General features: G+C 43.1%; 1 protein-coding gene across 1 annotated transcript in view; it reads left to right on the top strand.

The window, feature by feature from the left end:
* Window positions 1-6,631: 6,631 nt before the first annotated feature.
* The window catches only part of LOC126260229 (beta-mannosidase-like), a 267,698-nt gene continuing 249,539 nt past the window's right edge, over window positions 6,632-24,790 (top strand). Inside the window, exon 1 of the mRNA XM_049957531.1 lies at window positions 6,632-6,807. Within this exon, the coding sequence (XP_049813488.1) occupies window positions 6,666-6,807 (142 nt within the window). The 5' untranslated portion in view covers window positions 6,632-6,665. The remainder of the gene's footprint in view (window positions 6,808-24,790) is intronic.

The following is a 24,790-nucleotide window of genomic DNA, read 5'->3' as shown; positions in this document are numbered from 1 at the left end:
GTCACAGTGCGGGTTGTGGGGGGAGTAGCGACGCCATCTGTGCGTTCACGCACTCAACATGTCAGTCGGCATCAAGCCGTGGTCGAGTGAACGTCGTACCTGCGCTAGTTTAGTTTTTGTGGCAGTTTGAAATGTGTGCTGCAATAGAAAACCCCGCCAAATGTGAAGTGCATGCTGTCATAAGGTTTTTTACAGCCAAAGGATATTCTGCAGCAGCTATTCATCGTGAGCTTTGTGCCGTGTACGGACCAAGAGTTATGAGTGAAGGAGTTGTCCGTGAATGGGTACGTTTATTTAAAAGTGGACGAGAAAACGTTGCACGATAACACCCGTCCTCACTCTGCTCGCAGAACAACGGCCCTTCTTGAGTCCTTCAAGTGGGACGTTATCAACCATCCACCTTACAGCCCAGACCTGGCGCCAAGTGATTATCACCTCTTCATGCATTTGAAGAAATGGCTCGGGTCACAGCGGTTTGATGACGACGAAGAGCTCAAAGATGCGGTCACAGGCTGGCTCCAGGCACAAGCGGGTGATTTTCATGCAGAAGGAATTTCAAAGCTTGTGAAGAGATACGATAAGTGCCTCAATCGCTATGGAGACTATGTAGAAAAATAGTGCAAAGATGTAGTTGTAAGATGTATATATTAAAATATTTTTATTTAACTTGGTGTATTTTTTTAAATCAACCGGAGGTTACTTTCTGAACGGCCCTCGTATATAAATGATCTAGTAGAAAGTGTCGGATGCTCTCTAAGTCTGTTTGCAGATAAGGCAGTTGTCTATACCAAAGCAGGAACGTCAGAAGATGGTAAGAATTTGCAGAACGACCTGCAGAGAACTGATGAATGGTGCAGGCTCTGTCAGTTGACCCTGAACGTAAATAAATGTAACATACTGCGCAAACATAGGGAAAAAAATCCACTACTGTACAGCTACACTATTAATAATAAACAGCTGGAGACAGCGTCTGCCGTAAAATATATAGGCGTACTCTACCGAGCAACCTTAAGCGATATCACCACATAAAACATATAGTGGGAAAAGCAGACTCAGATTCATCGGAAGAATATTACGGAAATGTAACTCATCAACGAAAGAAGTGGCTTATAAGGCGCTTGTTCGCCCGATTCTTGGGTATTGTTCATCTATCTGGGATCAAAATGGTTCAAATGGCTCTGAGAACTATGGGACTTAACATCGGAGGTCATCAGTCCACTAGACTTAGAACTACTTATGCCTAACTAACCTAAGGACATCACACACATCCATGCCCGAAGCACGATTCGAACCTGCGACCGTAGCAGCAGCGCGGTTCCGGACTGAAGCGCCGCTCGGCCACAGCGGCCGGCTATCTGGGATTCCTATCATGAAAGACTGATAGCGGAGATAGAGAAGATCCAACCAAGAGCGGCGCGTTTCGTCACGGGATCGTTTAGCCGGCAAGAGAGTATTACGGAGATGCTAAACAAACTCCACTGGCAGACGTTACAGGAGAAGCGTTGTGCATCACGGAGAGATTTATTATCGAAATTTCGGGACAGTATTTTTCAGGAGGAGTCGCACAACATATTACTTCCCCCCACATACATCTCGTGTATTGACCACGAGGAGAAAATTCGATAAATTAGAGCCAGTACAGAGGCTTACCGACAATCATTCTCTCCACGCACTTTTCGTGAGTATAACAGGGTTGGAGGGATCAGATAGTGGTACCGAAAGTACCCTCCACCACACACCATTAGGTGGCTTGAGGAGTATGATGTAGATGTACATGATAAACAAATTTGTCCGACCAAACGATTTTCTTCCATCGCTCCATAAGTCCATACGCTTTGGTACCACGTTTTTCTGGAACAGGCATTTGCATTCCAACTCGCCCTGCATTTCCCGGCTGATGGAACTCACTTCGTGTTGTTTCGATGCTACCAGGTTCGCGAGTGCGATATTCAGTTCTCAGTGATTCTGCAGCTGTTGTTCTCTTATTTCCGTTACAGACATCTTCAATGACCGCCCGAGACAATCACTCAACACAGATTTCCGTCCTCGTTGTGACTTAGTGGATGACATTCTTCAGCTTCTCCTTCATGCGGTGTAAATCTTCGATACGTGCCTGTTGAAACACCATACGCTTGGGCTACCTTGCACGCACCATACAAGCAGCAACAATCTGTCCATGTTCGAATGTAATGAGCTCCGACGTGCAACCTGTAGTCTTGGATAGCATCTACATTTATGCTGAAGAGTCCACGTCTCACGGTGTTTCCATATTTTGTCCACCCCTTGTATACTGTAGCAGTTCTTCCAATGTTTGGTGCAAATTATTTGGCGCTGACACAACAGGCGCAAGTTACTTCTGTCCTTAAGTTTTGTTCACTATTGTATGTAGTGTATCTAAGATAAAAACGGTCCTATGTCAATAATACGCTCACAAATTATAGAAAAATATCATTTTAGAATTCTTAAAATACTTACGAAATTATAACAACTTATAACATACATTGTAACTGGGCGCCCTATCCCTGTAATGGTGTTACAAAAAGGTACGGCCAAACTTTCAGGAAACATTCTTCACACACAAAGAAAGAAAATATGTTATGTGGACATGTGTCCGGAAACGCTTACTTTCCATGTTAGAGCTCATTTTATTACTTCTCTTCAAATCACATTAATCATGGAATGGAAACACACAGCAACAGAACGTACCAGCGTGACTTCAAACACTTTGTTACAGGAAATGTTCAAAATGTCCTCCGTTAGCGAGGATACATGCATCCACCCTCCGTCGCATGGAATCCCTGATGCGCTGATGCAGCCCTGGAGAATGGCGTATTGTATCATAGCCGTCCACAATACGAGCACGAAGAGTCTCTACATTTGGTACCGGGGTGGCGTAGACAAGAGCTTTCAAATGCCCCCATAAATGAAAGTCTAGAGGGTTGAGGTCAGGAGAGCGTGGAGGCCATGGAATTGGTCCGCCTCTACCAATCCATCGGTCACCGAATCTGTTGTTGAGAAGCGTACGAACACTTCGACTGAAATGTGCAGGAGCTCCATCGTGCATGAACAACATGTTGTGTCGTACTTGTAAAGGCACATGTCCTAGCAATACAGGTAGAGTATCCCGTATGAAATCATGATAACGTGCTCCATTGAGCGTAGGTGGAAGAACATGGGGCCCAATCAAGACATCAACAATGCCTGCCCAAACGTTCACAGAAAATCTGTGTTGATGACGTGATTGCACAACTGCGTGCGGATTCTCGTCAGCCCACACATGTTGATTGTGAAAATTTACAATTTGATCACGTTGGAATGAAGCCTCATCCGTAAAGAGAACATTTGCACTGAAACGAGGATTGACACATTGTTGGATGAACCATTCGCAGAAGTGTACCCGTGGAGGCCAATCAGCTACTGATAGTGCCTGCACACGCTGTACATGGTACGGAAACAACTGGTTCTCCCGTAGCACTCTCCATACAGTGACGTGGTCAACGTTACCTTGTACAGGAGCAACTTCTCTGACGCTGACATTAAGGGTTATCGTCAACTGCACGAAGAATTGCCTCGCCCATTGCAGGTGTCCTCGTCATTCTAGGTCTTCCCCAGTCGCGAGTCATAGGCTGGAATGTTCCGTGCTCCCTAAGACGCCGATCAATTGCTTCGAACGTCTTCCTGCCGGGACGCCTTCGTTCTGGAAATCTGTCTCGATACCAACGTACCGCGCCACGGCTATTGCCCCGTGCTAATCCATACATCAAATGGGCATCTGCCAACTCCGCATTTGTAAACATTGCACTGACTGCAAAACCACGTTCGTGATGAACACTAACCTGTTGATGCTCCGTACTGATGTGCTTGATGCTAGTACTGTAGAGCAATGAGTCGCATGTCAACACAAGCACCGAAGTCAACATTACCTTCCTTCATTTGGGCCAACTGGAGGTGAATCGAGGAAGTAGTACATACTGACGAAACTACAATATGCTCTAACATGGAAATTAAGCGTTTCCGGACACATGTCCACATAACATATTTTCCTTATTTGTGTGTGAGGAATGTTTCCTGAAAGTTTGGCCGTACCTTTTTGTAACACCCTGTATATGTATTTTTGTGGTCGTAACTCTCATTCAAACTCAGTTCACTCAGAGCTATAATGTTGGTTGCTTCAGCATTCAGCCTTATGTTTTCCTTCCGTTTATCTGTCGTTAGGAATACTTTCGTACACGTTACCTCCTAACTATCCCCAGAAATAAAAATCGAGAGCAGACAAGTGCGGAGAACCATTACCGTTGGCGCGTTCTTTTGCGAAAGTTTCATGAATACCACACATCTACAGACGAGACATGTGGCAAGTGGCAGTATAGAAAGCAGTAGTGCCTTTCATGTTCCTTTTGCTAGTAGTAAGTCTGGGATAATAGTCTATATTGACAGAGGTTTCAAAGAACCTATTTGTATGTAATCGCAAAGGGGAATTTCATGCACGCGGTGTTTTCGTTTGAACGGTAGCAATTATTATGGCTTTTCAAATTGTCGGAAAGGTAAGACCAAACTTCATCGTTCATAAAATAGTGTGTCTTGTCAAGTTCACCATCCAAAATCTGTTTTAGCAACCACTCGCAATAATTGACCCTAATTGCTTTATCAGCTAGAAATTATTTCTGAACACATGAAACGTGGTAATATTTCATGTGTGCGGGTTGTTAAGATGTACATTTTAACACCTCTCTTTTGCGAAAGCCGCCTGACGGATGTTTCTCCTTGCCGTTGTAATTTTTTGTAAAATGTTTGCATCAGGTTACCGAGCTTTAACTGTAGGCTTACAATTACGCTTAGAATTAAAATAATCGGTGTTGGGCTGGCTTTCACTCGCATGCCTCACTTCATAATTCAAAAAGGATAATGTTTACCTGATATGTGTGGTATGAGGTAGAGTGAGGTGCAGACAATTTTTTTTTCATTTGTTTATGTTTCTTTGTATCTGTATTCATGTTTGATTGATATTTATGGCAGATTCCTTTTTTAGTAAGAGATCATACCGTTTATTCAGATTCTTTAATTTTCAGTTTTTTTTCATAACTTTAATATTGTGATGTAACGTAGACGAAGCACTTCGTGTACTTCCAGTGAGCCAAAAATGTGAACCGAGATAACTGTCACAGTTGCAGTCGAAAGTGTTGGAGGTGTGAACTCGCAGTTACAGCAGACGTGCCGCACGTATAATTTCTTATTTCCTCACCGGGTATGGAGATATTAATGTACCGTGACTGCGTGCGGTGCAGAGTAGTATGTGTAAGTAAGAACTTATTTGGTTAAGTGATTTGCGCACAGTGCTTTACGAACAAAGATAATTATTAATTGTCTGAAGCGTATAACGCGTGACATTGTGGTCGAACATGTATCATTTAATAGCAAAGTCACTGGTACCCCTCAACTTTAAATTGGATTTCTCATTCGGTAGTTAAGAGCGCCTTAGCCCTCCCGCTAGTAACTTCCTGTCAGCCGGTGATCACGACCTATAGGCCGCTCCTGCGCAGTGGCATCTGCAGAAGTCAGCAAGTTGCTGAACTTAGTACTTTTGTGTTTTATCTTGACGAGACAGAACACCACAGCTATGGCCTATTGCACGCTCTGCATTCAAAATACCAATCTGGGTGGTGCGTGTATTCTGTAGTAATACAGAGGAGGGAATACACAGGACTCTTGTTGTGATGAACATTGACTCTCGTTTCCATCCGCCTGCAAAGGTTAATTAGTTCCTAAACAATTAGCGCTTTCAAAATAGCACTCCAGGCCATATTGTTTTCACCGTCATTCGCTGTACCAAAGAAATACTTCAGTACATTCCCGTCATCATATTTAGCCGAAAGAGTCAACAGCTACATAAAAAAGAAAATCAACAGATTGTTAATACTGGAATAAAGCGATCAAGGATTGGTGATGATAAATATGACACCAAATATTAAAAAAGTAGTATCACTATGCTAAGCTCTGCCCTCTCACTGTTAACGTTATTTTGTTTTTAGTGATACATATTTATTAATCAGACATTGAGATCTGCAACAGTATTATTAATATATTTTGGTAAAATTATTTTTAAAAACTGTAATTTTGCCATAAAAAAGGTTGTTCATTTAAGAAGAGCAGCTTCCAATCACTGTCCCGTAATGAGGGCTTAACTATGGGTTACATTACTGATTTCAATAAATGGAGTCAGGTTGCTTTTTTCTGGTAGGGGACCGATGAACATTATTTACTTTTTGAAAAGGGGGCGGTACGGCGAAACTGGTTGAGAACTTGTGGTCTCGACGCCTAATGCCTATGCTTATACATACTGACGCTCTGATGTACAGTATGATTTCACACATGACGCACTCCGAGTGGCGTCCTGAGATTATTTGCCACATGGTGTATATCATTGAAACTAACGACCAACACACACACACACACTTTGTTGAGATCTCTTCCCTCCTATTTCGGCTTCTCAATATGTCCCGCGCTCTTTGGCAGGTATTGCACAAGGCGTCGCGCGAATAGAAGTCGAGTAGTGTTCCCTAACGACAATCGCCAGTGGATCGTGATAAGCCTGGGTGGCTGATAAGCCCGGCCTTAAGAGACGTCTGCGGGCAGTGAGGCGACATCGCAGTGAGGGGCGGGCAGCTATGGCGAAGCTCGCCATGACAACGACCATGAAGACGCTGACGTTGACGCTGCTAGCCGCCGCGACCCTTTTGGGCCGAGCTGAAGGCCTCATAAGGCTTTCTCTGGACGGCGACTCCTGGACGGCCTCCAACGGCAACGGCTGTAAGTACCAAATCAGCACCACCACCCACACGTTTGGGTGCACTGTTCGGTAATAACCTCTTACAGACTTACAAACGTATAATGAACTTGATATGTACCGTAATATAATATGGCAAAAATATTATTGTGTGGGGAAGTTTGGGATGTGTATTGTTGCTTAACAATATACCACGTCATATTACGGATATATTCCACCAAATAAATAACAGGTATCTTGTGTATTCTGGGGTGCTGCTTCTTATTGCTACCATGGGTTCATCTTGATGTTATTGCATCGCCACACGGGAATCAGGCAACGGTAGAATTAGGTTTCAGTATTTCTCATCACAAGGAACTTTTTTTCCCACGATTCGGCGGCGAATGTACAAAGTTTGACTACATGATTTTGAAACAAAATTCGGTCCAAGACTGACTTAAGACTGACGTAAGAATGACCTAAGACTGACCTATGGTGGCCCACAAATCGCCTCTATTTATATGGTTTTAAACACTTACTATAATTGTTACATACTGAATTTTGGGTTTATACAATTAAAGTTTTACATATATTTTCCCAAATGACATAGAACTTTTCATGAAATAAAAGTACATAATATCATACAAAGACAGGAAAGAATCTGTTTCTATTAAGACTATAAATTACATGTTTTATCATTGCAACAATATAGTTTGTGAATTTGCATATACTCACATCAAAAACAGTTTTGCAAAAAAACGGTTCAAATGGCTGTGAGCACTATGGGACTCAACTGCTGTGGTCATAAGTCCCCTAGAACTTAGAACTACTAAAACCTAACTAATCTAAGGACAGCACACAACACCCAGCCATCACGAGGCAGAGAAAATCCCTGACCCCGCCGGGAATCGAACCCGGGAACCCGGGCGTGGGAAGCGAGAACGCTACCGCACGACCACGAGATGCATCAGCCCGGTTCCCAGAACTTGACTGTGGGTACTGTATCACAAACACAGTCCCTTTGACTGTTCACAGATGTCACTAAAACCGCCCAAAGATGTAAACAACCATGCATGACCAGCACTTATTAGATGAAGGGTGTCCGACAGCCGATCAGTTCCAGTCATTCCACCAGGATGGAGGTACACGGCTCGTGTTGTCTGTAGTTCAACCATGCCTAGACGGGCAATACCGCGGTTCGATCGCGTCCGCATTGTTACTTTATGGCAGCAAGGGATCTCAACAAGGGAAGTGTCCAGGCGTCTCGGAGTGAACCAAAGCGATGTTGTTTGGACATGGAGGAGGTACAAAGAGACAGGAACTGTAGATGACATGCCTCGCTCAGGCCGCCCAGGAGCTACTACTGCAGTGGGTGACCGCTACCTACAGATTATGGCTCAGAGGAACCCTGACAGCAACGCCACCATGTTGAATAATGCTTTTCGTGCAGCCACAGTACGTCATGTTATGACTCAAACTGTGCGGAATAGGCTGCATGATTCGCAACTTCACTCCCAGCATCCTTGGCGACGTCCATCTTTGCAACCACGACACCACACAGCACAGTACGGATGGGCCAAACAACATGCCTAATAGACTGCTCAGGATTTGTATCACGTTCTCTTCACCTATGAGTGCCGCATATGCCTTGAACCACACAATCGTCGGAGACGTGTTTGGAGGCAACCCGGTCAGGCTGAACGCCTTAGACACACTGCCCAGCGAGTGCAGCAAGATGGAGATTTCCTGCTGTTTTGGGGTGGCATTATGTGGGTCCGACGTATGCCGCTGGTGGTCATGGAAGGCGCAGTAACGGCTGTAAGAATGCCATCCTCCGACCCATAGTGCAACAATATCGGCAGCATATTGGCGAGGCATTCGTCTTCATGGACGACAATTCTCATCCCCATCGTGCACATCTTGTGAAAGACTTCCTTCAGGATAACGGCATCGCTCGAGTAGAGTGGCCAGCATGTTCTCCAGACATGGTCCCTATTGCACATGCCTGGAATACATTGAAAAGGGCTGTTTATGGATGTCGTGACCCACCAACCACTCGGAGGGATCTACGCCGAATCGCCATTGAGGAGTGGAACAATCTGGAACATCAATGCCTTGATGAACTTGTGGATAGTATGCCATGATGAATAGAGGCATGCATCAATACAAGAGGACGTGCTACTGGGTATTATAAATAATGGTGTGTACAGCAATCTGGACCACCACCTCTGAAGGTTTCGCTGTATAGTGGTACGACATGCAGTGTGTGGTTATCATGAGCAATAAAAAGCGCGGAAATGATGTTTATGTTGATTATTCCAATTTCCTGTACAGGTTCCGGAACTCTCGGAACCGGGGTGATGCAAAACTTTTTTTAATGTGTGTATTATTTTACTGACAAAGGAATATCATCCTATCATTTTAACGTGAACAGAGCAAATGGTTTTATTTAATAAAAAGCCTAGATTAAACTAATTGAATTTCGTACGAATAAAATTTTTCATTTCTATATGGTCGTAGTTACAGTTCTGTTAACTAACACCAATTGAAGCATGAGTACGCTTAATTCTGACTGAAAAATCGTCATGTCATATTTCTATTATGGGTACAAGTAGTTTTTAATGATTTAACAAATCATAAAAATGGCTGTCACTTGATGACCAGAAATATCGGAACTTAAATGGTTAATTACTCCATAATTACAACAGTAATTTTATTCCTACCATGTGCCTGTAGTTTGTATTATGTGCAAATTGTGATGATACATTAACTTTAAATCCAATATGTTTCCTTAGTTCTACATAGCGGTGAGGCCCAACGTAAACAATGTAAAACAATAATTTAAATCAGTGCAAATTACTAATTTGATGCACAAAAACACTTCGGTGTATTCGAATCGAGGTAACCAGGAGTGTAAATTAATGATATATGCCCTCTTCGGGAGAGTGGGGATGAGACTGGAAAAGGATACAGGATCCCAAAAGGGGTTGTGTATTACAGAACGCAACCAAGCCTGATTCCTGATGTCGTTCACCTAACTTATCTTACATTATAAGGCATTCATGGGCTGTTGAAACAGCCTTGAAGAACAACAAGATACATCACCTAGAAAAGAAAATAACCGGAAATATCGGGTAGCTATAGAGGAAATAATCTACATCTACATCATTAGTCTGCATTTCACAATTAAGTGTCTCGCATAGAGTGAAACAGAAGTGATTTCTAGCGTTCGCCAAGGTAGTGTCATAAGCCTCTGCTGTTGCTTGTCAGCAGCCGTCTTAGGTTGTTTGTAGATGATGCTGTTGTTTATCGTCTAGTAAAATCATCAGAAGCTAAAAACCAATTACAAAACTATTTAGATAGGATATCTGCATGGTGCGCAGATTGGCAGTTGACCCTGATTAACGAAAAGTGTGAGCTCATCCACATGAGTGCTAAAAGGAATCCGTTAAACTACTGTTACATGATAAATCAATCACATCTAAAAGACGTAAATTAAACTAAACACCTGGTAATTACAGTTATGAAGAACTTAAATTGAAATAACACATAGAAAATGTCGTGGAGAAGGTTCACCAAACACTGCGTTTTATTGGCAGAACACTTAGAAGATGCAACAGATCTACTAAAGAGACAGCTTACACTACGTTTTGGAGTACTTCTGCGCCATGTGGGATCCTTACCAGATAGGATTAATGGAGTACATCGAGAAAGCTTGAAGAAGGACAGCCTTTAAACAGAGGCAATATTGTAACAGGGTAGTGTAGGTTCTACAGAAAGACTAAAAATCGATCACTTTAGGGAACACAGAATAGGGTACACATTAATTAATAATAAATGAGATGACAGGGTAATGAGAACAGAATATAATAAGAGAAGATGGGAACAATATTAGGATAAACTTTGTAGCGAATGGTTCAAATGGCTCTAAGCACTATGAGACTTAACATCTGAGGTCATCATTCCCCTAAACTACCTAAACCTTACTAACCTAAGGACTTCACACAAATCCATGCCCGAGGCAGGATTCGAACCTGCGACCGCAGCAGCAGCGTGGCTCCGGACTAAAGCGCCTAGAAACGCTCGGCCACTGCGGCCAGCAAACTTTGTAACGGCCCAGAAGAAATTAGGCCAGTTGAAAATGTGGATATCAGACAAGGGCACGTTAGGGGAGATTCAGTTTTAAGGAAACACACTACATTCATTTCTGTACAAGAAATAATGCCATACCAACAAGTGATGTAGTGCATGAATAGAAGTTAGTAAATAGGAAAGAATACTCCAAATCTAGGGGTGTACATACTGATGAACTGGAAGAAGCATATTCCTGAGCTTCTCAAACAGTTAAGTTCAGCTACTTCTGCTCTTTGTGTGACTGCTAATCCTGGAAACAGATGAATCTACCACGTGACATATTTCGCATATTACCACTCAATGATGTCTAATGGTATAATTTTCTGGGAGAACTCACCACTTAGAAAAAAGTATTGATTGCACAAAAGAAAACAGTGAGGGTAATATATGGTTTCCACCCGCGGTCGCCTCTTCAAGGAGTTAGGCGTTTCAACTACACCTATACAATACACACTGGAGGTTGGACAAAAGTATCGAGACACCGTGAGAAATGCATGAATGAAGATAAACACATTTGCTAACCGAGCCTGCAGGTTGCTATGATGTATTTCACCAACAACGGCACATGTGCAATGCCCTCAATAAGCTGCAAGTGCCAGTCGTGGTCATGATGGTGTTCTGTGTAGTTTTGAGTGTATTATGTTGGATCTAAGTTACTTAGAACGTGGGCCAGTTGTTGGTGCCCGTCTGGTGGGGGCTTCCATGACCAGAAGAGCCGAAATTTTTGGTTGTTCAAGAGGACCGATATCGAAGATTAATACCGCTGACTGGGAAAGAGGGAAAACTACATCAGCTAAGTCACAACACGGACTGAAGTGTGTATTGAGTGATCCAACTGGTGGTCTTTGAAGAGGATTGTGACTAAAAGTATGTTGTTGTTGTGGTCTTCAGTCCTGAGACTGGTTTGATGCAGCTCTCCATGCTACTCTATCCTGTGCAAGCTTCTTCATCTCCCAGCACCTGCTGCAGCCTACATCCTTCTGTATCTGCTTAGTGTATTCATCTCTTGGTCTCCCTCTACGATTTTTACCCTCCACGCTGCCCTCCAATACTAATTTGGTGATCCCTTCATGCCTCAGAAAATGTCCTACCAACCGGTCCCTTCTTCTTGTCAAGTTGTGCCACAAACTCCTCTTCTCCCCATTCCTATTCAGTACCTCGTCAATACTTATGTGATCTACCCATGTTCAGCATTCTTCTATAGCACCACATTTCGAAAGCTTCTATTGTCTTCTCGTCTAAACTACACTCCTGGAAATGGAAAAAAGAACACATTGACACCGGTGTGTCAGACCCACCATACTTGCTCCGGACACTGCGAGAGGGCTGTACAAGCAATGATCACACGCACGGCACAGCGGACACGCCAGGAACCGTGGTGTTGGCCGTCGAATGGCGCTAGCTGCGCAGCATTTGTGCACCGCCGCCGTCAGTGTCAGCCAGTTTGCCGTGGCATACGGAGCTCCATCGTAGTCTTTAACACTGGTAGCATGCCGCCACAGCGTGGACGTGAACCGTATGTGCAGTTGACGGACTTTGAGCGAGGGCGTATAGTGGGCATGCGGGAGGCCAGGTGGACGTACCGCCGAATTGCTCAACACGTGGGGCGTGAGGTCTCCACAGTACATCGATGTTGTCGCCAGTGGTCGGCGGAAGGTGCACGTGCCCGTCGACCTGGGACCGGACCGCAGCGACGCACGGATGCACGCCAAGACCGTAGGATCCTACGCAGTGCCGTAGGGGACCGCACCGCCACTTCCCAGCAAATTAGGGACACTGTTGCTCCTGGGGTATCGGCGAGGACCATTCGCAACCGTCTCCATGAAGCTGGGCTACGGTCCCGCACACCGTTAGGCCGTCTTCCGCTCACGCCCCAACATCGTGCAGCCCGCCTCCAGTGGTGTCGCGACAGGCGTGAATGGAGGGACGAATGGAGACGTGTCGTCTTCAGCGATGAGAGTCGCTTCTGCCTTGGTGCCAATGATGGTCGTATGCGTGTTTGGCGCCGTGCAGGTGAGCGCCACAATCAGGACTGCATACGACCGAGGCACACAGGGACAACACCCGGCATCATGGTGTGGGGAGCGATCTCCTACACTGGCCGTACACCACTGGTGATCGTCGAGGGGACACTGAATAGTGCACGGTACATCCAAACCGTCATCGAACCCATCGTTCTACCATTCCTAGACCGGCAAGGGAACTTGCTGTTCCAACAGGACAATGCACGTCCGCATGTATCCCGTGCCACCCAACGTGCTCTAGAAGGTGTAAGTCAACTACCCTGGCCAGCAAGATCTCCGGATCTGTCCCCCATTGAGCATGTTTGGGACTGGATAAAGCGTCGTCTCACGCGGTCTGCACGTCCAGCACGAACGCTGGTCCAACTGAGGCGCCAGGTGGAAATGGCATGGCACGCCGTTCCACAGGACTACATCCAGCATCTCTACGATCGTCTCCATGGGAGAATAGCAGCCTGCATTGCTGCGAAAGGTGGATATACACTGTACTAGTGCCGACATTGTGCATGCCGACATTGTGCATGCTCTGTTGCCTGTATCTATGTGCCTGTGGTTCTGTCAGTGTGATCATGTGATGTATCTGACCCCAGGAATGTGTCAATAGAGTTTCCCCTTCCTGGGACAATGAATTCACGGTGTTCTTATTTCAATTTCCAGGAGTGTATTTATCGTCCATGTTTCACTTCCATACATGGCTACACTCCATACAAGTACTTTCAGAAACGACTTCCTGAAACTTAAATCTATACTCGATGTTAAGAAATTTCTCTTCTTCAGAAATGCTTTCCTTGCCATTGCCAGTCTACATTTTATATCCTCTCTACTTCGACCATCATCAGTTATTTTGCTCCCCAAATAGCAAAACTCCTTCCTCATTTTCCAATCTAATTCCCTCAGCATCACCTGACTTAATTCGACTACATTAAATTATCCCTTTTTTGCTTTTGTTGATGTTCATCTTATACACTCCTTTCAAGACACTGTACATTCCGTTCAACTGCTCTTCTAAGTCCTATACTGTCTCTGACATAATTACAATGTCATCGGCGAACCTCAAAGTTTTTATTTCTTCTCCATGAATTTTAATACCTACTCCGAATTTTTCTTTTGTTTCCTTTAGTGCTTGCTCAATATACAGATTAAACAACATCGGGGTGAGGCTACAACCCTGTCTCACTCCCTTCCCAACCACTGCTTCCCTTTCATGCCCCTCGACTCTTATAACTGCCATCTGGTTTCTGTACAAATTGAAAATAGCCTTTCGCTCCCTGTATTTTACCCCTGCCACCTTCAGAATTTGAAAGAGAGTATTCCAGTTAACGTTGTCAAAAGCTTTCTCTAAGTCTACAAATGCTAGAAACGTAGGTTTGCCTTTTCTTAATCTTTCTTCTAAGATAAGTCGTAAGGTTAGTATTGCCTCACGTGTTCCAACATTTCTACGGAATCCAAACTGATCTTCCCCGAGGTCCGCTTCTACCAGTTTTTCCATTCGTCTGTAAAGAATTCGCGTTAGTATTTTGCAGCTGTGACTTATTAAACTGATAGTTCGGTAATTTTCACATCTGTCAACACCTGCTTTCTTTGGTATTGGAATTATTAACTTCTTCTTGAAGTCTGCGGGAATTTCGCCTCTCTCATACATCTTGCTCACCAGATGGTAGAGTTTTGTCAGGACTCCTTCCACCTTTCTGCTTTCCCTTCTTTGCTTGTGGTTCACTTTTCTGCAAAGGACTCTAATTTTCCTGTAGGCAGTATCTATCTTACCCCTAGTGAGATAAGCCTCTACATCCTTACATTTGTCCTCTAGCCATCCCTGCTTAGCCATTTTGCACTTCCTGTCGATCTCATTTTTGAGACGTTTGTATTCCTTTTTGCCTGCTTCATTTACTACATTTTTGTATTTTCTCCTTTCATCAAATAAATTCAGTATCTCTTCTGTTACCCAAGGATTTCAACTAGCCCTCGTCTTTTTACCAACTTGATCCCCTGCTGCCTTCACTATTTCATTCCTCAAAGCTACCCATTCTTCTTCTACTGTATTTCTTTCCCCCATTCCTGTCAATTGTTCCCTTATGCTCTCCCTGAAACTCTGTACAACCTCTGGTTCTTTCAGTTTATCCAGGTCCCATCTCCTTAAATTCCCACCTTTTTGCAGTTTCTTCAGTTTTAATCTACAGTTCATAACCAATAGATTGTGGTCAGAGTCCACATCTGCTCCTGGAAATGTCTTACAATTTAAAATCTGGTTCCTAAATCTCTCTCTTACCATTATATAATCTATCTGAAACCTTCTAGTATCTCCAGGATTCTTCCATGTATACAACCTTCTTTCATGATTCTTGAACCAAGTGTTAGCTATGATTAAGTTATCCTCTGTGCAAAATTCTACCAGGCGGCTTCCTCTTGCATTTCTTCCCCCCAATCCATATTCACCTACTACGTTTCCTTCTCTTCCTTTTCCTACTGTCGAATTCCGGTCACCCATGACTATTAAATTTTCGTCTCCCTTCACTACCTGAATAATTTCTTTTATCTCATCATACATTTCATCAATTTCTTCATCATCTGCAGAGCTAGTTGGCATATAAACTTGTACTATTGTTGTAGGCGTGGGCTTCGTGTCTATCTTGGCCACAATAATGCGTTCACTATGCTGTTTGTAGTATCTTACCCGTACTCCTATTTTTTTATTCATTATTAAACCTACTCCCGCATTACCCCTATTTGATTTTGTATTTATAACCCTGTATTCACCTGACCAAAAGTCTTGTTCCTCCTGCCACCGAACTTCACTAATTCCCACTATATCTAACTTTAACCTATCGATTTCCCTTTTTAAATTTTCTGACCTACTTGCCCGATTAAGGGATCTGACATTCCACGCTCCGATCCGTAGAACGCCAGCTTTCTTTCTCCTGATAACAACGTCCTCTAAAGTAGTAAAAGTAAGAAAACGAAAACTGCAAAAGTCACTGCATAACCCAATGCCGCATCTGCGGTCCCTGTCAGCATAAAAACAATACGGAGCGAGCTCCTTAAGATGGGAACTACAGGGCGAATGGGAAGCAAGGAGAGGATGTTGTTTGGTGGACGGCATCCTCTTTCTATAACACAAACTACACGCATGTTTTAACTGGGTTCTTTATTCACAAAGACAAAAAGTTACTTAACTCTAGATAGTCGTTGTGGTACAAGCTCTTTCGTTCTAGTCCACGTTAGCCTCACTGCTGGTGAAGTCCGCTATGTACATCACTCAGGTCGCTATGGGCTGCCCGTCGCTGAGCTAGCGGCGGAGCTAACTGCTACTGCGACTCCCACTGGGCTGCGACTGATGACAGACTGGAACTCACTCGGTGCGACTGACTGCGACAGACTAGCGCTCTGGTCCGTGGCGGCGATCTAAATACTGGCGGCTGAGGGGGCATTGGCTGCACATTTCCTGCGAGTCTGTCGTTGGTCTATATCGATCTTCTCGCAACCTCTTTGCTGCCTGGAGTGCTAGCGCCAGCTTACGCCAGCACAAGGAAGATGTGGTATTGAATCCATAAAACCTGCAGTATGGAGCAATGGAAAAAGCCATTTGGTTGGATGAATCTTGCCTCAGACTGTTTCCAACTTCTGGCTAAGTTTACATTCCAAAGGTCATGGCGGCGATTCTGCAATGATTTGGGCAGCCGTATCATGGTATTCCATGAGGCACATGCTTACCCTGCAAGTATGCATTAGTTCCAAGGATTGTGTGACCATATTTAACTGATCAGGTCCATCCCCAAGTACAATGTTTCTTCCTCAATGGTGGATCTGTGTGCCAAGATATCAGGACCCATGTTCCCACAGCTCATGTCGTCCAGGACTAGTTACGTGAGCACGAGAATTAAATGCCGCATCTCCTCTGGCCACTACAGCCACGAGATCTCAATACCATTGAACCTTTATGGTCTACTTTGAACTGAAGGGTGTGTAAACCCTGTCCCCCTCTATCGTCCTCCCACTATTTTCCAGGGAGAATGGTATAAGATTCCCTTTAAAATCATAGTGGACCCGTATGTATTCGATCCGAGAAGACTGGTAGCTGTTTCGAATGCCAATGAGTTGTCTGCACCACTTTAGGCATGGTTAAGTGTTGTGTTTCTAATGTCTTGTGTTTTCTGTGTTTCCATACTTTGGCCAACCCTTGTATATTCGCTTGTGCAATTCGTGAAGGTCAAAAAGAGACATTTCTGTACACAGAGACATTTGGGGGCGTTCATTGCACAAAAGAATATCTATTCAAGGTAGCATATATGTTGTGTACATAGTTCCGCATAGTCAGCGCGTACACAACTTTCCCACTAGAGCGCACCCTGCTAAACACAACAGCACAGGCGCAGCGCTCGTCCGTCTCCGCACTATAAGATGGCGCTGCCTTAGAGATGGACCAAATTCTCCTTCCGCCGATCCGCGTATTAATATGTAACGCAGCCAATGAGATTGCTGCTAACGTAGAACCTTTTCTCCTCGCGGATCACACTCGCGCAGTGATACCTGAATGCACGAGTTATTATAACGAGTGTACAGACCTCCGATTGTACATTAGTCTGTTCCAGTCTGTACGAGTTCTACATTTGTCTGTACCAGTCTATAGTCAAGTTTCAGTCTGCGCCTAATAAGATTACCATATTCCTGTACATAGCCATGAAGATAACTGTATATACACTTTTGTCAAGTATCAGAGGTATATGTGAGAATAAGATTAACGCACCAATAGCAAAGGAACTTCAGACTGCCAATTGTAAATAGCATCCAGAATCAATTTAAGTAATTTTTATGCTTGTTATTATTTTAATAAATGTGTGTGAAAATTAATCATGTTCTGTTTAAAGTTGGTTACCGTCAATCTGCTACTCTAAGCGTGCAAGTGGCATTTCTATCGTCTGACCTAACGGCAGAAGATAAACACGCCGCAATAAGACCACGAGACTTATTGCTGACTTTCGCCTACTTCGTTAGAGCGACAAGTCAAATAAACTGATGGTGTGTGTACCGAAGGTCTTAAAGTACGCACGCAACAATATAACAGCACTTAAATTTACCCTTCTTGAATATGAGAATACATTATAAAAAATCTCCTTTCATTCAAACTTTTTCATATGGTGTAAACTTCTTCCAGCGATTAATTATTCAGCAAAAACTTTATGACTCTTTTTCTCAAAACTTCCTTAGTGTGACTTGATTCCCTTGTCCACTGAATTCCCCTGCATGACCCTGTTCACGCCCCTTACATAGCTTGTCCGGCCTGGTAACAACATTACGGTTCAAATGGCTCTGAGCACTATGCGACTTAACGTCTGAGGTCATCAGTCGCCTAGAACGTAGAACTACTTAAACCTAACTAACCTAAGGACATCACACACATCCATGCCCGAGGCAGGATTCGAACCTGCGATCGTAGCGGTCGCTCGGCTCCAGACTGTAGCGCCTAGAACCGCACGGCCACTCCGGCCGGCTAACAACATTAAACACCGAACAACACAAATGCACTTTACTGCCCGTTCTGTTTGACACAGATATAACAGCAACTCCTCCCATTTACGGGTATATAGCCGACGACGATGTGTGCGTGTACAAACTGACAGTGACACGAGACCATGTCTTCTGGGTGTTTCTTTTGTTATTTGCCAGGTAGTGTAAAATGTTTTCCGTTCTTAGATAGTGTGATATCAAGAATACACAAGAGTTATCAGTACTTCTAAGTAATTCAAGAGGTCAAGAACGATATGAGGCAGGGTTGCTACTTATCACAGCTGATATTTAATTTGTGTATTGAAGAGGCAATGTGCAAAGTGAAGGACTATCTTAACGTGGGAATTGTTTGTCACTGATAAAGAATCCTGCATGATAAGATTCGGTTGATGACATAACTGTAGTCACTGAAAGTTAACAGAAACGGAGTCGGCTTTTTAATGACACAAAGTGACTACTACTCGATGCTAAAATTTGCTCATAAAAAACGATAACAAAGGTTAGGCTGTGCACAGCAGGTGGAAATTTCTGGATGGCAAAAAACGTGGACAACAGTCTCCTGAGGAGACAGATGATTTTTTCTGCCAATGAAATAGTATCGATAAGGAATGAAGATACAAAAATGGTATATTACGTTGGTGCATAAGTTTGTAGCGTTTCTGTTTTTCAAGTTGGTATTCCCGTCCCCATGGGTTTATTTATCAATCCTCATTTTCTATTTGTACTTCACTGTTGCCATTTGAGTTTAGATATTGTCATCTTGTCATTTAGAGATAGTTAATGGAACCGAGGACGCTAGAAAATGGAGTGCCAAGTGGAGAAATCAGAACATTTCCGACATATTCTTCTGTTTCAGTTCAATACAGGGGTGACAGCAGAGGAGGCAGCAAGAAATGTTTGTACCGTGTATGAGGATAATGCCACTGGACAGAGCACGGCGAGAAAATGTTTTTCTCGTTTTAAGGAGGATCATTTTTACAGTAGCGACTCTCCACGTTCAGGAAGACCTTCGGGGGTTGATGAAGATCTTTTATACGAATTAACCAACAATGATCCAAATCAGTGTACTCGAGAACACTTGAGAGTACTCGAGAAGAGGAAAAAGTGATGAACTGTGATCATTCCATCATCGTGTGACATTTACATGCAATGGGGAACGTTAAAATACAAGGTGTTTGGGTACCGCATGCCTTAAGTCAGATTCACAAAAATCAGAAAGTGGCCGAAAGTGCATCTGCTTGCTCTTCATCAATTGGCTCATGAACAGTACCGGCCATTCCTACCCGTACCGTTACTGGTGACGAGAAATCGTTTGTTTATGCTAACTTAAAGAAAAGAAAGGAAGGGTTGAATCCAAATAAAGAAACAACTCCCAGTGCAAAGACCGCCGCGCATCCACAAATGAGAATGTTATGCAGTTGTTGGAACAGCCACAGTGTCGTGTATTACAAATTGCTTCCCTCAGGTGTAACCATCACTGCTGCCAATTATTGTCAACAATTGAGGCACTATCCAAGAACAGCGACCAGGAAGAATGCCTGAAGTGACGCAAAAACGCTACACAGGAGTTGTACTGGGAAGTCGTTTCGCACTCACCTTATTCACTGACCTCGCGCCCTCAGATTTTAACCTTTTCAGTTCTGTATCCAACAACCTCGAAGGAACTTCCTTTGAGGATCAAAATGTGCTCGGAACATGGCTCGATGAGTTCTTAGCTTGAAAACCACATGATTTTTACAGTATTGGGAACGAAACGTTACCCCAACGCTGGCAGACTATTGTAAATAGCGCAGGAGAGTACATTATTGACGACTCAAGTCTCTATTATGTGTATCTGTCGTGCTAATTGAACTTACAGAAAAAACCTACGAGCTTATGCACAAGCCTAATAGTACCGAGCATAGCAAAATGACTTTGTATAAAATAAAGCATAAACGTTAAGACTAGAGAAAGGTTAATGAAAATCTATGTTTGGAGCACGAATCTGTGCGGTGTGTGTGTGTAAAATAAAGCATAAATCTTGAGACTAGAGAAAGGTTAATGAAAATCAACGTTTGGAACACAAATCTGTGCGTCTTTGTGTGTGTGTGTGTGTGTGTGTGTGTGTGTGTGTGTGTGTGTGTGTGTGTGTGTGTGTGCGTGCGTGTGTGTGTGTTTGTATGTATGCAGAATACGTAATAGAGGATGTTGGGAGAAGTGGTTAAAAGAAATTGCTCCGAGCATTATGGGCCTTAACATCTGAGGTCATCAGTCCCCTAGAACTTAGAACTACTTAAACCTAACTAACCTAAGGACATCACACACATCCATGCCCGAGGCAGGATTCGAACCTGCGACCGTAGCAGTCGCGCGGTTCCGGACTGAAGCGCCTAGAACCGCTCGGCCACTGCGGCTGGCGAGAAGTGGTTATAGAGGTGACAGAACTAGCTCAAGATGAGAAAAGACGGAGGGACTGATGCCTAGAAAATCATAGCCCAGTAACGTGGCTAAGCATTGCAAACCAGTATTGGAGGGTAGATTCCTGCTAGTCCGAACATTCTCTCGGGACATTAAAGTGGCTTGTAGCAAAAATTGCTGATTGGTCAAGCTAGTCTCTTCCAGTTATTCTTACGAAAACTGTTATGTAATACAGGAGGTTCGCTTTCCTTTTGTTCAAAGTTTCTTTTTTCCGTCTAATTATTTATCGTATGGCACATACAGTATTACAAAAAATTTGAGAAAAAATCATGAAATATAAATTGTATATGCTACGGGTAGTTTCAGTTGCCCACTCAATGCACATGGGCTTTGGAACGAAGAATTCCGTTGGATCACCGGGGTATGTTCTCCCAAGGTATTTCAAAACGTCTGACCATTTTCTGAAGATCTGCTAGATTACGTAGATAGTATGGAGTGTTTACATTCCGCAGTTCCATTCATTTGGTATTGTGATTGAAGGTGTCTCCAACGCGCTGTTGAGCAAGACGTCAGGGTGGATTTCGGGATCGTCGCCGATTTCTTGCCAGCTGGGTTATGTCGTGGTGGTTCAGCAGTTCAGGATTGTTCATGATTTATTTGAATTCCTCTATGAGTGCTGACTGCCCGTGTAGGTAAGGTGGAGGTATTATATGATGCACCCCGTAACCATCCTCAATGGCGTTTGTAACTAAACGTCTATCGTTTTGGAGCTAATATTGTTCAGTTAGACTGGTGTACACATTCGGCCACAGAGTATAACAGTCTTAGTGCTGGAGTTCGTAATGTGTTTACCGAAGCTGTGGTATCGTCCAAAGTTCGCGGTGCCACAACAAAATCGGCAACTCGCACCGATACCGCAGAAGTTACCGATCTCTTGCTGCAGTTCGCACAGACGAATGGGAGACACTAGCGGAGCCACTACATCCCATACAGCTGTGCAGCGCCGCCGCATAGACGCCGATATACGAGTACAATCGAAAATACAGTCGCTCAGCCCAGTTCGTGATCTCTGGTCTAGCAGACAGTATCGACTAGTTGGGGCTCATGTGTTACTCATGTCGTAGATCGTACTATCTTTTATGAACCTTGTGAACCTTGGACGTCAAGAGGAGAGTATTTTAAATGTGGGCATCAAGTGAAGCTTTAATACACAAAAACAATTGTAAATATTCGGCACATTCCTGCTGCAATCTATTTTATAAAGTTAAGTAAATATTTTTATCATTATTATAAAAAAGTGAACTAATAGTTCATATGTTGTAGTTCCGCTCAACCATCTCCCAGTGCAATCAAAGAACCCACAGTTATGACCGGACGATTGCGGTATAGTAAGGCCACAACTGAAGCTCCCCATGTAGCGCCACTGAGTTTCTGCTTAATGTAGTTACGTCTCCTTACCTTCCCTATTTTTATTCGGTAAATATAATAATCCATTTTTTTATACATAGATGAATTTATTATGCACTTAAAGGAGTATGATGGCAGCATGTTTCTGACACTAGTCGGTAATTATCTGACGAACAGACGAGATGACGTGCTGGTGAGACACTTAGCCTGCGGGCTGAAAGGCGATGTTCAATGTCTGTCCAGCTATCCAGAGTAAGATTTTACGTGCTGGTTCCTTTCAAAGGAATTCGGCAATTTTCCTTCGTGAATCAAGAATTGTCTCAAACGGCTTCTTAGTCGGTCGGACTATGAATCATAATTTCCTTTTCATCATTGACTGGCGACGGACTTGGAAATCGAAACATCATTGACTACGTAAATAAATAACATATAACATACATAGCTGCTATTTTCATCTATACCGATAACCATTAGATTCAAAGCTTCAATTCAGAAGCGTATATTGCGAAGGAGGAGTCTAACAACGAATGGCATGACTTCTAAGCTCTTAGGCCGTGACCAGTGTAGTAGGTACAGCGTTAAACGCACCTAGTAATAAAGGAAGTAATAAAAACAGTCATACTGTTATAAATACAAGAAAATCAAAAGGAAAAGGCAACATGTCATTAAAGAAACATTCCACCATAAAAGTCAAAGAATTAATTCCCAGAATGTCCAGGATACGGAAAGGAGATGCCAGTATATGCAAAAAAATGTTAATTGGCGGGAATGGTGGCAACCAACAGACTGACAGCTAAGTGAAAAATCAGAAAATACAGAGTAAGTAATAAATTCAACGCTGCTAGAAAAAAACGATGATTCACGGTAGTAGAACATACATGTCTTTCGAACTAGTAGTGGAGGTTCGTGGTGCTTTCTTCTCCCTCTCTAACATCCAGTTCGTTTTTCATTACTTTCTTCTATTTGTGTCTCATTTCAATTTTCTCCATATTTGACGTAGTTTTCTACAGCGTAGCAGGCAAGTTGTTAATGTTTTCTCTGTACTCGTTTTAGATTCTCCACACTTTTCATTAGTAAGGTACACAACCAACATATTTTGGCTTCTATTTATCTAATATTGTTTTAATATTGTAACTTACTACGTGAAATATTGTATTTGGGAAATTTTTGTCTGATCCTCCAGTTTCCCCCAAACTCTAAAGGAAATTTTTCTTTTTATCAGTATTCGACTTCATACTGTCTTTTTTTTAGATTGTTTATCCTACAATCTAACTGATAAGGGCTTTTCTCGAGGCCGAAACAGCCGTGCTTCTTCAAAAACAAATCAACTCCGACTGGCAGTCTTGGCTTTCCTCATAAGCGATTTATAGTTACAGATTAACATCGCTCAGCACTATGGAGAAACATAATATTGACACGCATCACTTAATGTAACGAGATCGCTTGTTTGTAAGAACTGCCCATCATATTAAAACTTACATCGGACAGGAAGTCAAATAACGATTCTTGCCTACGCGGGTAGTGCTCTTACGGTGTAAACTACCCATACCTACCATCCGCTTCACAACTTTGTCTATCATGTTTCAAACTGCGATGCGTCACACAACTAATACTAACTTCAACACTTACAAATTCTGGACTTGAATAACACGCAGTAGAATATAAGAAAAATTAAGGATAGTGTATTACGAAGAGTGTCCTTCAGGCAAGTCCAAAGTTCCAGAGGATAATTTCAGCTATTAGCTGTAGGGGTAATAATACAGGAAACAAATTAAGAGAAGTTAAACTATCTAGATGTCGCTGGTGACGCAGAAAAGCTAATCAACAATGCAAAATACAATTGGGGGAAGAAGTCATGAAATTCATTGGCTGACTATAAATTTCTATTGTAGCATTTTCACAAGGAGAACAATAACAATGCTAAGTGACTTAAAAGACAGACATGCTACTGATAGAAAGAATGTATGATATGGTAGAAATAATCACCCTTCTGAGTTTCACTTGAACCTAGAAGAGGCGATGACCGAACTGAAACACAGGAATAAATTCCAGGAATGATTAAGTTTGCTCAAAAATTCTTCACCTCCCTAAAAGTACGGAACACTTGGAAGAACTATCAAACATGATGTACTAGCTCCTTGGTATAGAACCCGTTATAAAGCTAAACAAATGTGAAACGTTAAAGTAATATTTCAGTGTTTCATGCATTTAGTAACGAGTGCTTTAAGCGAAAAGATACGCAACCAACTCAGCATTTTTCCAAGCAAGTGTGGAAGTCGGTTAAGACCTGAAACCAGCTTTTCCAGAGCGACAGACCAAGGGCCGCTAACCCGTCGAGCGCGTTCGAAAGAAAGGATCGAGAAATATTATGGTTTAATATGCCGTTGAGAGCAGATTCTGTCTGGCAACTGACCATCTGCATGTCCCACGTTATACTGTACGGAGCGTTATGAATGCAAAGTGATCTATAGGTATCAAAAACGTGCCATTTGGTGAAGTTGCATGGCACAAATAACGAAAAGTACGTGGTTATTCAGCGAGAAGCAACTGACTTCGTTGTTGAATG

Source organism: Schistocerca nitens, chromosome 5 (genome assembly GCF_023898315.1).
Source record: "Schistocerca nitens isolate TAMUIC-IGC-003100 chromosome 5, iqSchNite1.1, whole genome shotgun sequence".
NCBI lineage: Eukaryota > Metazoa > Arthropoda > Insecta > Orthoptera > Acrididae > Schistocerca > Schistocerca nitens.
This window is presented reverse-complemented; position numbering and strand designations above follow the sequence as displayed.